At 30.6% G+C, this 15,784-nt stretch overlaps 1 protein-coding gene across 1 annotated transcript; it reads right to left on the bottom strand.

Moving 5' to 3' along the window:
* Positions 1-1,583: 1,583 nt before the first annotated feature.
* On the bottom strand, positions 1,584-15,762 carry LOC106056161 (amyloid protein-binding protein 2-like). The gene is made up of 14 exons (XM_013212767.2): positions 15,588-15,762; positions 14,275-14,363; positions 13,292-13,443; positions 12,680-12,803; positions 12,184-12,352; positions 11,681-11,770; positions 11,408-11,475; positions 10,686-10,791; positions 10,304-10,428; positions 9,889-9,974; positions 8,456-8,646; positions 7,253-7,418; positions 6,566-6,723; positions 1,584-6,075 (listed from the first exon to the last, which is right to left on the bottom strand). Exons 1-14 carry the CDS (start codon positions 15,726-15,728, stop codon positions 5,932-5,934), a joined length of 1,809 nt encoding a protein of 602 aa, XP_013068221.2. The 5' UTR covers positions 15,729-15,762; the 3' UTR covers positions 1,584-5,931.
* Positions 15,763-15,784: the final 22 nt, after the last annotated feature.

The raw sequence follows: 15,784 nt of genomic DNA, 5'->3' as shown, positions 1-15,784 counted from the left end.
TTAAGAAATTACGTTTTTGACGTTGCAGAAGACGGGTACATGCTTGGAGAAGACTATGGCTAGAGCTTGTAGCAAGAGGTATACTAATGAATAGCGAATAGACTGCTAATTAAAACGACGCATACAGAGACACGACGATCATCCACATCTGTAAATAAACATCAGTTGAAGTCTTCACAAATTTTATCAAGTATGTTATAGTTAATTATTGAGTCACTTGGATGTTTTCGGACTAGCATTAAAATAAGTGATCTCACCAGTGACTTATACCAGACCAACAAAAATATTGCTATCAGACAACACACATAATCCAAGACAGGACAGATCCAAAGCTTGAGGAAATTGTTCTCTTTTACCCCGTGAGGAACAGGTGTACCTTGTGTACTGTCTGGCGTAGAAGTTTGATCTCATTGATACGTCCTCTCTCATTAGATACAGTGGAGCCCAGTTTGGGTTCAGTCACACTATAAGAAGGGGCCCAACTTCACATTCCTGAACCCGGGCCCACTAGTACCCGCTACGCCACAGGACCATCGGCAGATAACGATTAGGTCTATGATTAGGCAACACTGAATGTGGCAACATATGTAACTATTTATCTAGATCACACTGCATAGGCACTAACCATACATTCCTTTACTTGTAGAACACGTAGAACACAAAGTGTAGCGTCCTATACATTTTACAGGCCTTACTGAATTTCAAAAGGCCCCATCTTGATACTCTGTGAGCGAAAACACATTTTGCACCAAGTCATAGAAATTCGAATCATGTCTAACATTGCAGAAGTAAATATTCATAACCAATTTTAAGTTGTTTGCGTAGTAGGTATAGGCCTATTGTACAATCGTCTAGTTAGGCTACATTAGTTGAACTATATTTTGTCTATTTATGATGAAAGGTAGCGGCTTGCAGTCAACTTTAATTTACAACAATTTATCACTTCTGGGTATCTCCAAAACAAAAAGTCTGAAATGTGAAATAGAACCGACTCTTTGATTTCTACCTTTGGATATTTGTCACGACACAATATCAGAAATCGATGCTAATCTAACCAACTTTTTTTTAAAGGCTTGACTGATGTCAAAAATGATTGAGAAAGTTGATTTGGATATTCTTGACATTGTGTATTCCCATTCTAGACTGATAGCAACACATGACAATTTAAACATGTAGATGTATTGATTTTATTCCCTGTCTAGACTGATAGGGGATTGGACCGCATAATCTAAATAAAAGGAAAAAATACTAACTTTTGCTGCTTCATAATGCATGACTTACGTTCAGACAGCACTGCCAACATATTTTGCGGCCTTTTTCATTGGGGGGGGGGGGGGCGCTAAAAATCGAGCTTTCATTGGATTAAAACAGGAACATCATCATTCGCCACACAACAAAAATGTCTTATGTTGATATAGCTTGTAGTACGAGAAAGTTGATGTCTAGCACTCGAGCAATCTATTATACACTATTCCCTCTTAACCCTAGGCAGTATGGGAGCAGTGAGCACTCATGGGATATCCCAATATTAAAGCCCAACAAGTCAAACAAACCAAACTGAAATGAAGCAAACAACCATCTCAAAGGTTTATCATCATGAATGTATTTGGCAGGATGCTTGGCTTTCCTTCTACATATATATATATATATATAATATACATATACTTCAGCAATCAATAGTAGTTCAATCATGTCAATAGATTACAAGAAATCACAAATGAATTTACATTACAACAAAATATTTCAAAGTATCTGAGTAGCATCCAAGAAACAAATGGTATGACAGCCTCAAAGAGCAGTCCAAATATCAGACAGAATGATATGGTGATCAAATAGGATTTACAATATCATTGTTTTGTTTTGAAACAATTTCAGGACAATGGGAACATACTATTATTGTCTTCAACAAATTAAATTATGCCAGGGGAAAGAAAATGAAAGAAACATTTCATGCTTAACAATTTTTTAATTCAATAAAACCAAACTAAATTTAAAAACTGAACCAGGTTTGGAGTTACTGACTATAACTAATAAAAACACATAAATAACACAAATGACAAATCAGAACAATCAAGTGATGCCTTTTAACAAGAAAAACAAACAACTTTTGAATCTTTATATATAAATATATATATGTTTTTCTCTGTTTTCAGACAATTTCAGACACAGTAACTATTTGTATCACAAATATAAATATTTCCATAGCCATTCCCAATCCATATTGTCAGACTAGGCTTTCTAAATGTTAAGGAAGGCAGGATCAGGGAGTTAGAGAAATAGAAAATACAAAACAAAAAATAAATTTGAAAAAAAAAAAAACAACAACAACTGATACTTAGCTATTTTAGTTTTGGTAGAAGACATTTAAGGGTTGAATAAGGAAGGGAGGTTATTACAAATAATTAGAGTTACTGTTGCTTTTAGACTGCTACCACCAAAGAAACTATTTAGATGGTGTGACATTCAGTAACTGTTATACTGCAACATAAGTCAACCAGACGGGGGCATAAATCTAGAACGATTGTTACTTATGTAAATGCTTTAGAATCCTTGCTTGTAGAATTGTACAGTTATCATTGAATTACAAAATCAAGTTTCACAGTTAGAATTCATAATCAGATGAATGCAGAATCTCTTAATAGAAACAAAATCTGATTCCAAGCATCACTGGTTATGTCACTGGTTATATAACATCAGTTTCAGCATTTAATTACACAAAAACAAATGCTCTGTCAGGGACAAAGTGAAATATAATACCTACAGAACACCCTAAAGCAGTAAACATAAAACAATGAAGAGATTCCACAGAGCAGAGAAAAAAAATTGAACTTTGATAGGGCATGGTTGAATAGTAAAGAAAGGTGACAGAGTATAGTTATCACAAGATTAATAGTTCAAAAAAGAAAAAAAAAAGGGATTTAAAAAATAATTATTAAATTAAGTCTGATGGAATTCCTGGAGAGACAGTGTTATAATAGTAATGATGATAGTAATAATAATAATAATAATAATAATATGCTCACTGATTCTATCAGACTTTACTATAGGGAAAGCTGTAATTTTACAGCATAACAAAATAAAAAAAAAAAAATAAGTTGAAATAAAAACTTGTTCAGTATCACATACATCTGGGTCAGGTACAGAGGGTTACAAACACAACAACATGGAATGGGGGTAAAAAAAAAGATATCACTGGACAATGTGGCCTGGATGTCATTGTTAAATTGGATACAATTTAATACAACTGAATTGTTTGTAACTATTTGTGCTTCAAAAGCCAAAAATAAAAATAAGAATAAAAAAACAAAATGAATGACCCAGTTTCTGACACATTGAAGCAGACACATTATAAAAAAAACATATAATGTTCATTTACTGGTGAAATTAAAGTCAAACATGTATATTTTTTTAATTCTTACATTCAAACATCCAAAAAAATAATCATTGCAACGTAATAAAAAAAAAAGTGAGATGATCCTTTAAAAAAAAAAGTACAAAAATAAAATGAACGGAAGCAAAATAAATTGCCCATAGCCAAAACAAAGGATTAATAGAACCACTTTGTCTAAACACACTGAAGAATTAAGCTCATCCGCCAAAATTATTAGGAAAAACAGACAGACCAGAAGTGTTTTCAATACTTCAAAAAAAATGTAACAAATTAGTAAACGCAAATCATAAATATCATAGACAATTCAATTTTATTTTCAAAAATACCATTAAGGTGACTCACTCCTTTCTCATGAGCCCTTCCAAAATATTTATTGTTGAATTTGTAATGAAATAAACAAAAAAAAAAAAAAAACAAACAAGCAAATTTACATAAATAATTTCTATTTACAAATATTAAATCAAAAGTTTATAAATAAATAAAAGTTCATTTACACATTGAAATAAAGTGCACATAGTTCATAAATGTATAAATATTTGTACAAAATATGACTTTATTTATTTTCTTATTTTACATTTCAATTCATTTAGACACCTATAAATTTGTCATTAGAATTTGAAAATCTGGAAAACTTTCTATCTTAAAAAAAATAAATATAGTTGAATCACTGAGTAGCACATTGTAAACTAAATCTGGTTATCAAAAGTTGTTTTGGCTGAGCCTACGGTGGTGCTATCTCCATAGAACAGGTCATGGAAAAACTAATGATCTCACTGACTACTTGTCAAACAATGAACTAGAAAAATTAACAATAAAGGCTAAAAGAATCCACATTTCAAATGATGGCAACAATTCAAATCTATTTACACAGGCAGATTTACTAGAAGGCCTCCTAATGACATACAAATCTACACATTTAAAAAAAAAAAAGGGAAAATCTGAAAGCTTTAAAAAGTTAACCCCCCCCCCCCCCAAACTAAAGTAAGACTGCCTCTATGTTCATATTCTTTACATCATCAAAGTTAACCATCAGGAGGATATGACCATTTCCTTATGGATTAATATTTTTATTATTATTATATGGATAGTTGAAAATTATTCCACACAAATGTGTGAGATAGAGCTTATGGCTACTTCATACTCAAGTGAAATGGGTTTACAAATATTTTTACAGCTAATTCATACAAATATAAAACACATTTTTTAAAAAATAGTTTATGTTTTGAGGGTCAGTGACTCTTCCCTCCCCCCCCTATTATACGCATTTACTGTGACTAGATATAATAAGGAGTGAACCTTAATTGTTCTTTGTTCAGGATAATACAAGTCTCCAGAGATCATACAGGTGTAAAACGTTCCAATGACCTCTATCACAATGATTCAGAGTTTCTCCATCTTACATTATTCTATTAGCATCCTGATCATAAACAGTACCGGTACTTGCTATCACAAGCTTGTGCATTCTAACATTGACATGATATAGAAATAATTATGTGTGGGATAGGACAAAGTTTTTAAATGGTAACAATGGAGGGCTCTTATCAATAGTTTCATAGTTACATTTTTAATACAAATTATAGTTCTGTTGCTTTTTGAGGCAACTTTTCTAGATGTAGATTTTCCAAAGTGTGTCCATTCTAACAAGAAAACAGCATCATGCATCATGGAAAACACTGATGTACCCCAAGTATTAGGGTCAATGGTCACACACTTTTCTGTTAATTTCAATGGTATTTCTATTGTTATTCTAGTCATAACAAGAAAAATTAACATACTAACTTCTTTACTAATTTTTTTATTACTCTACACTCACACACACATACACAAAACAACTACGTTGCGACTTCTGTCTAGTACAATTCTACAATTATGCTAACCAAAGCACATAAGGACATTTTTATTTAACAAAAATCTAAAAACTACTATGAAAAACTATTTATTTGAATATTAAAGCATAAAATTGTCTATTTACCAGTACTAGAACAGTACAAAATAGCTCTTACGTGATTGAAAAAAGAAAAGATTCTTTTCAATAATACAAGTCTAAGACTTGTATTTTGAGTCCTTGAAGAAAGGCTCAGTGAACTCATGTCCTGTATTATTTTTCTATTTTTTTCTTTCTTTTTCTATCTACATTTGAAAATGTATTTAAAATTAGGATTAATACTTTCTGTGTATAAGCAATACATGTTGGATTTATTGCAAATCTTTCATAGAGTAATTAAATATAAGTAAACAGAACAATTTATATGAAAGTAAAATTGAGTTCCCATTTACTTAGTTAACAGCTACATTTTAAAACTAATGAAAAAAGAAAAAAAAAATACAAAGGGGCATCTGAAATAAACAAAATTCTCCAAAGCTCAGCTTTCAACCAACACTAAAACAAACAATTTAGTTCTACAAAAGTTACCCTTGTATCATGTGAATACTAGGTAGATGGGGAAAGGGGGTGGGTGCTGTTTTCTGTTTACATTAGAGAACCATATAAAGAGATAAACATCTTTTTTTTTTGTTGTTTAAAACTGACCATCTGTTGCTCATTCTCCTGAACTTCTTTCACAATTCTCCTTGGTATCGCTCTTGTGGTCAGCTTTAGAATAATTTGTAATCGCATGATTTCTCAGGACTTGTTCCACCAGCTCTGGTATAGTCATTGTTACTTCATACTCAAGTGGATTGATCTGAACACACAAAGGAAAACATAATTTCACAGAACTGCTAACTGGATAGCTATACATACTAAGTAATACATAAACAAAGAAACAAAAAGTTACAACCTTATTTAGTTGAAAAAAGGCCTACAAGCTTCAAGCATTGTGGATGTCACAGTCGTGATAACGATTTTAGTTTTAATTAAAATCATTTTCATTCATACCCTATTTAAGCTTTATTCATCAAACTTTAAAAAAAATAATTAATTTCACATATTCATTAATTATGAAACATTTGATGGCCTGTACGAATGTTTAGCTAAACACATTAACAATAGTATTCTGATAATATCAAATCATATAATAATGGTAATAATAATAAAGATGTTTAGAAATTTCTTTTACATATAAAAAGTAGGTTAGATTTAAACAAAAAAGAAAGTTTACTGCAAAAATAGAATTTGTTTAAATTATTCAGCAATCCTCTACTTAAACAAACTGTACATCTATGTACACAAACCTCTCTAGCGTTGTGCGAGTCTCTAATGACTGACCACTGGTTGATGATATCATTGTAATGTGCTGCTTGAACAAAGTCTCCTATTTGTGTGTACAGCCTGACCAATCCCCTGTAGTCATATTCCAGACCACTGTAACCTTCACCAAATAACTGTCTTCCTAAATAACAAGTGCAGTTAAAGGAATAAATAGAGACTAATCACTGACATCTTTTTAGTTAAAAGATTTCTAACAAAGGGAAAGAATGATTGAATTCTTTTATGCACCAAAAGTAATAAATAGTAGACAGTACATTGATCTATTGGTGTGGTGAAAGTTTTAAGATTCACAATTTCACAGTGCATTGTAAATTGGAATATAGTTAAGTGTTAAAAGAATGTAATTATATGTCCGTTGGTCTAATGATACAAAGTGTGAGATTAATCACTTAGTTTACTACATCTCATTTGGTTAAATGGTGCTGCCCTCTGTGAATGTATACATCAATGTAGGGGAGAGCTACATTAGAGAGAGATGAAAGTTAGTCAATATATTTGTTCTATGAGCATTAGTTAAAAAAAGTGCTCTAGATTTTTTTCATATTTTTTATTTGATGTTTGTGGTCTACTAGATATTATAATGTCAATAATCACAATTAAGTCCCATGCACCCTTGGTGACAAGGGGAACAACATATTTTATCAATTTACCTATTTTAACAGATCTCAGGTATAATTTTTCTGCCTCATCATATTTGAAAACATCATAGTTAAACAATGACGCTAGATGTCCAACTGACAGAGCCACTTCGTAGTCATCAGGACCTAACAAGCGTTCTTTTATTTCAATGGCTTGTTTGTGCATTCTCTCTGCATCCTAAATAACAAATAAAATCAGGAGGATATAGTTGATGGCACCATTTTCATAATAAAAAAGCTAATATGTTGTTATAATTAATGTGACAATGCTTAAGTCTAAATTCAATGCGATTCCAAAATGAACTATCTTTTGATTAACTATTTACATAACTGAAATGCTCAATTTTTTTTTGGTCTTCACGACAAGCATACAAAAATATTTTCTATTTGCTTATAACAAGAAAAAAAAACAAACTGGTGTAGTGTGCATCTACACAATGTAGCACTGGAAATTTGGGTTGCACTATAATTGTGTTTGCACACATTGTGTCTCCTTGTTCTTCTTGTTAGAGGATGGTATATTTTGTTTGATTTTGACTTGTTTAATGGGTCTGTTTACCCCCTTGCTAGTGAATTATATATGTAAGAAATAGTTTTTTGATATTCACAACCCTAGTAGTAGATATTAATGCAAGAGCGTAAGTTCTTTATTTTCTCTGGGGGAGCTAATTTGGGCTAGCGTTGTACAGTTGATCGCTGTACCTTCAATGATCTGATGAGTGCAAGTTTGGTGAGCCAGTGTTGTGATTGACAGGTGATATTAGAATGCGGACATGTTTGAACTGTAATGGGCTTGTGAAACATCAACATTAGTTATATTGTTCATGTCAAATATTTGTATAGGTACATCAACGAATTAGTCATTTATTTCATATTCACTTGTCACCTGTTACTTTATTAAAATGTCAAAATGAGCCAAAGCTTAAAAATCAACCCTGACATCTGGCGAGTCTATTTTTAGAAAAAAATGCTTTGAATGTTCCTACAGAATTGAATATTATTACATCCTAGCCCAAACCTCCCGCAGGATAGTGGGATATGGTGGGGGTTCAAACCTGGGACCATCTTAACAACAGTCCAGGGCACATACCCCACGACCAGGCAAGCTTTTGAACTTTACAAGCCAATCAATTATGTAAGTAAATATTAATACTTTCAATAGTGCCCATAAGAGATATAAAAAAAGGCATTAGAATAACCAAACATAAGACCTACTTCATATCTCTTCATTGACTGATAAAGTCTGCCCAAGTTGCCATAATGCTTAGCAGTCTGCACATTTTCCTCCCCAAAAGCTGACCGAGCCTGTTCTAAGGAAGACATATGAAGACTCAAGGCCTCTTCAAGATACTTCTTTTCCTCTTCCCTGTCATTACAGTCTATGCCTATTTCTTCCAGGATTAATGCTGAAATTGTGCAAAATATATAAATTCCAAATATTAAACAAATAAAATATATTTAGTATAGTAATGCTTGCATGGTTTCAAAGGCTGCCATAGTTTGTGAAGAAAAAAATGTAGCTAGATTGTCAATAAACCACTCATTAATAGCATGCATCTCAAACGGCCTCTGATAATCAAGTCCAGCTCCAGGCCTGCCAGCGTCTGGTGAAATTTCTTTTATTGAAAGGGCTTTGGGCAAATGAAGCTTGTCAGCATAGTAAGGCAAAATTTATTTAGGAGAGGGCTGCTTAGATTTTACACTTCAACTGCCTGCAACACTAAGACTTTAGGAATCAACTTCATGGAAAAATCAGAGGGTAGCACCTTATGCCTTGGTGCCAAACATATTGTAAAGCATTCCTATGGACCATACCAGCAAGGTCAAGTGAGAGACCATGTTACATGTCTTTCGAAAGACAAAAGAACCATATTAATGTAATGTTTGCATTTAAGAACTAGTAGACATCATAAAATAAAGGGGAAAAAAAAAGAATGAACAAAAAAGGTAGAATCACAAAGAATCTAGATTTAGACATTCTAGGTATAGACATTTAATAATGATATGTCAACTTCAAAAAGGGGTGTGGTGTCTGAGTGGTAAAGCACTTGGCTTATGGGGGCTCAATCCTGATGAAGACTGGCATTTTGAATTTCGAGATTTTTAGGGCATCCCTGAGTCCACACAACTCTAATGGGTACCAGACATTAATGTGGAGAAAAGTAAAGACAGTTGGTCATTGTGTTGGCCACCTGACACCCTAGTTGACCATAGATCATAGAAACAGATGGCCTTTACATCATCTGCCCCACAGATAGCAAGGTCTGAAAGGAACTTGTAATGTTTGCCTTTAAGAAATAGAATTAAATTGCTTTACCAATACCGACTCCATGAAATTGGAAATTACTTTAAAATATATATGAAAATTTTATAGATGCCTATAACTATACTGTAACTAAGGTGTAATAAGAGCTACAACACTTCTTTTGGCAATTTCTGTACAAATAGATCTATTCTGATGTTAAAAAATAGAAAGTTTAAAAACCCAAGGCTTTAAAAACAAAATTTAAATGTTATTTCTAAGCAAGACCTGATCATAAAAAATTATATTGACTGCTGAGTATACAAAAAAATTATTTTCTTATAGATCAAAGTTCAAAATGCTTAATTTAACTAAGGCTAATTGTTCATTTTTGTTCTTTGCTTACCTTTCACTCTTTTGGAGGAAGAGAGCAATAAATGGTTAGGGGGAAGAATCTTGAACAAAATACTCATAGATTTTTCTGCATGGTCTCTGAAACAAACAAAATTTTTAATTATATCTTGAACAGTGCTTTTTAAAAAAATGACAAACTCCAACAAAAATAATTTCCAGCTAAAGAGAGATAAAGTGAATCTTTTTTTTATTAAAGTCAGAATTTTAAAGGTTTTTCTTACAAAATAGGTACAATGGAAGAAAAATAATGAAACAAAAGAGGTTGCAAGTGAAGAATGTAAGTATACATATATATTTCTGTTTTAGTATTCTACTTTACAGTCTGGTAGAAGTTGAAACCAGAATCAGCAAAAGTAAAATTACATAACAAAAACTAAAAAGGATATTAAAAAAAAAAAACCACTAACCTAGCATGCTGAAATTTTCCAGAGCTATATTCATTAACATAGGAGGCATAAGCTAAATCTTCACATGCTATGGCAACATATAAGTTGTTACCACCAAATACTGACTGACGTATATCCAAAGCTAACTGAAAAAGAAAAGAAACAAATAAATTAATTTTATTCTAGAAATTGGATAATACAATAAATTGTTTTATTTAAGATTTCCTTATTCATATTATTACTTTGTGTTTTTAATCCATGGAAGGTGAAAGTACAAAAAAAAAATGTAAACATAAACTTTGGCCCATTAAATTATCTTAACATACACACACAAAACTATACTTAATGACAAATAAAAAAGATGAACCCAAAAAACTGTAAAATAAATGTAAAACTAAATTACCTGATAGACTTGTACAGCTGGTATCACACAGTCAGAATTGAGCAGAAAGAACCCATAATCCAACAGTGTGTCTGCATGTTTAGGGTGATACTTTCCAAATTTCTCTCTAAATTGAAATAAACCAAAACCTATTATCACTAGGAAGAGTAGTGCTTTTCTGGCTTTGAGTTTAGGAATGAATTTTTTATTTTAAGTCCAACCAGCTTTTAAGGAAACCTGACTTATTATGAGAGTTTGTAGCAGTCAGTCATGTGTGCTATAATCTCTTTGCTTACAAGCTGTTTTCAGAAACAGTTGACCTACACATCCTCTTTCTCACAGACTATTTCTATTTAATTTAAAAAAAAAATCTCTGAATAACAAGGAAAGCCTAATTTACATATAAATCATCAAAGATTTAAACAAATATATAAATAGCTGCAACAAGATCTTTAATATTTTATTAAGCTCAGTCCAAACCAAAAACAGCTAAATATAAATATAATTATTAAAAAATTCCAAAAGTATTTGAAATATTTTTTTGTATGATTGGTTGAGATAACAAGAAACAATATCATAGAATCTAATGCAGAAAGTGAAACTTAGACAAGAAACGCTAATAGATAACATGTTGCCCACTGCAAACACAAAAGTAAATGGACAAATTTACTAATAATTGTTTTCCAATACATGATTGGGATTTTATAATGTCCTAATGATGCCAATTTCAAAACTAAACTGACCTTGCATAAGCCACAGCATACTTAATTAACAATTCAGCAGTTTTAAATTCTCTCTTGACCACGCAAGCCTGCAAAAAGACACAGGATAATTTTGTATTACATGCAATAAGGTCATTTACTATCCAATATTTCAGCAGCTAAATTATTAGAAATGGCTAGACACACAATATTAAAACATAAAACATAACAGCTTAAAAGATTCATTCTTTAACAAGATGTTATTTACTGTATTTTATTAATAACAACAGAAAATATAGAATGAGTTATCCTTACTTTTGAGCACAATCGCATGACATTAACTACAGCCATAGGAGGCATATTGGAATTTAGTTCTAGTATTGCCAAATGACAAGTATTAAATGCCTGGAAAAAAATGTGTAAGAATTAAAAAAAAATGTCCAATTATAATGAATAACAAAATGTGTCATGACAATTAAGAACATTTTAAACTCTACCAGATAGTGAGCCGGGGGAGAAGAGGGTAGGTTGATGCTAGACACCAAAGCCATTTTAACTTGTAGCATAAGACACAATATATGGTATAATAAATAATCTAAAAGGAAATTTTCATTAAAAAAATTGACTTTAACTAACAAGTGTTCTGGCTTAAATGTTTAACCAATGCAAACTTATGCATCAATATCAGAATATGTGGTAAAAGACATTAAAATAAGTTAACATTAACTTGGTAACATTAATATAAATAATTATAATACTAATAATAAAAAGCTTTCGTGTATCGGTACATTAAAGCCAAAGTTAAGTCTGTATCTCACTTGTGTGTATCTGCTCTGGGCAAAAAGTAATGCACAGTGCTCGGAATACAATACTGCTTTGTTGACCTTGTGACCTCTATCCTCCAGCTCTGTACACAGTTTAACTGCCTTGTTGTATGTTTCCTCTGCATCTTGATACTGACAGTTGACATTCTGACTGTGTAACAATCTAAGAAGAAAAAAAAAATATATAACAAGCATTAGTTACTAATAAAAACCAAAGTCCTTTCTTTAGTTTAGTCTAAGTTAACCAGTATATCAGTCTAGATTCTTTTGAATAATATACATGTATTAAAACCAGCCTAAGTACATTACCATAATAATAGTTCTAGTTATCTCTCTAAATCTTCTTTGCTTATAATCTATGTCAAAATGTAAGTTCTAGTTCTCATAGCAAATAAAGACATTTTTCTTTTAATGTTGTTTCAACATTTTTTTTCTAGCAATGGTGTTTGATATTTTTGCTTTCCTTTATAAATGCAAAACTTCTAAGTACCTGACTGCAAACTCCATAGCTCTAAATTTGTTGGGAGTACTTTCATCATTAATGCAAACATCAAGACAGGCTGAATAGATCAGACTGCTATCTGCAAACCAGCCCGCTTCACACAGAAAAGAACCTTAAGCAAAGAATGCAAAATATATATATATATTAAAATATTTTTTTTATGGTATTTTTTTTTTTAATTTGTTTTTTTGAAGTAGAGAACTACAATAGTTGTAAGATTAAATTAAACACTTTAAAACCTTACTGACATTTTCATTCACAGATTATAAAACCTTACCGATATTTTTATTCACCACATACCTTACTATTTTTATTCACCACATGATAAGACCTTACTGACATTCTTTTATTGTTTATAAAAAAAAAGAATAAAAATTTTAAATTTCAATAAATATATGAATTTCCATTTATGTCATGAAGAAATGATATAAGCATATTTTAGATTGCATCTATTTTCTATTAACAATATTGTCTTTAACTGGATGTATCTGATGTACCTTTTATCTCACTACTACATAGCCAAAAGTCTAAACAAGAGATTCACATTTAACAACAGATTTTCTATCACTGAACAAAAAAGATAATACAGAAAGACTTTACCCAATGAGAATCCCAGTTGCATATGTCTTCCTTTAATATTTTCATCATCTAGAACATCAGGAGTAATCCTTCTGCAAAATTTGTCAGCTAATATGTGAGCCAAATTTACTTCATTATCCATTATGGCTTGAAAGCATCTATGTAATAGTACTCTGCAGAAAAGTTAAAGAGTTAAATAGAGAAGTTTTTGTTTATATAGATAGTTATTTATTTTTTTAATTTTTTTTCTTAGCCCTAAAGTAGCAGAACTAGTGATGAAGGAATAATTTATAAATTAATCATTCTTCCCAATACATTTTCATAAAGGCTAAATACATATGTTTACTTACAAAAATTATACTTTTATTTATTTTTTTTAATTTAAAAATTTTAATTGGGTAAATGCTGAAAAAACACAACAATAATACTTTCCTTTTTGTGCTACTAGCAGGTCTAAAAAAGATTTGAGTAAAAGCAGTGGCTATAAATAGGTACTTGAGCTAAAATCTAGATTTAGAACCGATGACTAGCAAGAGAAATATCAGTGTGTATATATGCATTTTTCTTTCCTCCTAAAGGTTACTAGGATTGTTATTATAATGCAAATGACTGAATGATTGAAAAAAAAAAAATTCTGGCAAAATGTGTGGATGTGGGAGAGTGGCATGGGGGATGTTCGCTCGGAAAAAAGATTCTGGTCAAAATAAACAAGTACTTCAACATAGCAGAGTAACATAAAATATATACAGCTACAACTAACAGGTATAAAAAAAAAGACTTGGTATGTGGGATAAACTGTACGAAGGAGCATCCCTATCAGACATGAAAGAAATAATACAAAAAGCTACTAGAATTGACTTGCCAAATATGTGCATGTAGGAGGGAAATTATAATGTGGGTTGTTCATGAAACTAAAATATTATAACTATCTACATAAAAAAGCAAAAGAAAAATGTTTTCAATAAAAATAGCACTTTTATATTATTGTTGATGAATTAATATACCTTTTATTCATCACACGGAGGACTCTAGAAAAAACATCAAGATCCATGAATTCATTTCCTAAGTCAACAAGTCCATTCTTATCATACAACTAAGAAACAAAGAATACAGACAAAATAGTTATGAAACCATTCATCAATCTTAAATTTATAGTTTTATCTGTCATACAAGAGAAGAAAAAAAAAGTGACATGTGCTGATAATTTAATTGAAGGCCTTCAGTTTTATCCTGAATTCGTTAAACACAAAGAATGCATGCATGAATGGGTTTAGTTTTAAATTAATTAGAGACTCTGTATCTAAGTTTTGCAGTTTAATAATATACCAATAGATTCAGTATTAAGAATAATTATCAGTGTTTCCCAAACCTTTTTCTTAAATGGATCAAATTTAAACTTATCTTAGGTTGGATAACGTCCCATTTGTTTAAATAAATAAAAAAAAATTAAACCATATTCAAAATTTATAATTATTTTTTAATTGAGAATACTCAGTATAACAGTGACTTTGACTAGACTAGTTGATCTATAAATAGTAAAATACTATAGACTATAGAGGTATAATACTAATTCAAGTTATTCTAGATTCTAATTCTAATCTAGTTTCTAAATCTATAGTCTATATGTCTCTAAATACTAAAATAGATCTATCTCCTATCTAGTGTCAATACTACAATAACAAACATAAGTAGATGACTAGATCTAGAGCTAATACTGTAATAATCAATAGATAGATCTAGATCTATATTAAATCTAATAAAAGTTACAGTTTATAAAGTTTATATTATTTATAAAGTTACACTAGTTACTAGTACAGTATTAAAAATAATTATAAACTAAAAAAGTTAACTGACTAAAGTAATAAATATAAAATAGAGAGTCTATATTATATATATAAAATAAATAATATATATATATATATATATATAATATAGATCTATATATTATAATAATTAATAATAAACTAGAATTAGAATAGCAATAGTACTAATAGTCAGTATTGGTAATACTCATAACTCATACTGACTCATAGTAGTCATAGACACACATAGATCTAGTATAGTAGTTACTAGTTAATAGGTGATAGACCTAGTTACTAGTATGATAGTAACTTACAAACTTTAGTAGACAATAAGTAAACTAAAATAAGTTGATAATAAATTAATATTGATATGAGTCTAATAATGAAAATGAATTGATTTATAAAATTTATTGAATCATGAATGTCTTGAGTCTCTTGACTGACTTGAGTTTGAGTCTAGAATTTAGATATCTAGCTAGATCAAGTAGATTTTAGAATTAGTTAATTAGATCTACCTTATAATAAACGTCAAAAATAACATCGTCCGTAAGATTTCTTAGTTCTCTTCTGTACTGATTAAATCGCATTACAACAGCTGATATGGCTGTATTATACAGAGATTCAGGTGCCCATTCTAATTCTGTTGCACGCGCCATCTTGGATTTGGCCTACTTGTTTTTTTTTTGTTTAATTTTTGTGTGTCACTTGATGT

This window comes from Biomphalaria glabrata, chromosome 12 (assembly GCF_947242115.1).
Source record: "Biomphalaria glabrata chromosome 12, xgBioGlab47.1, whole genome shotgun sequence".
Classification (NCBI taxonomy): Eukaryota; Metazoa; Mollusca; class Gastropoda; family Planorbidae; genus Biomphalaria; species Biomphalaria glabrata.
The sequence above is the reverse complement of the archived record's forward strand: the minus strand, read 5'-3'. Positions and strand labels throughout refer to the sequence as shown.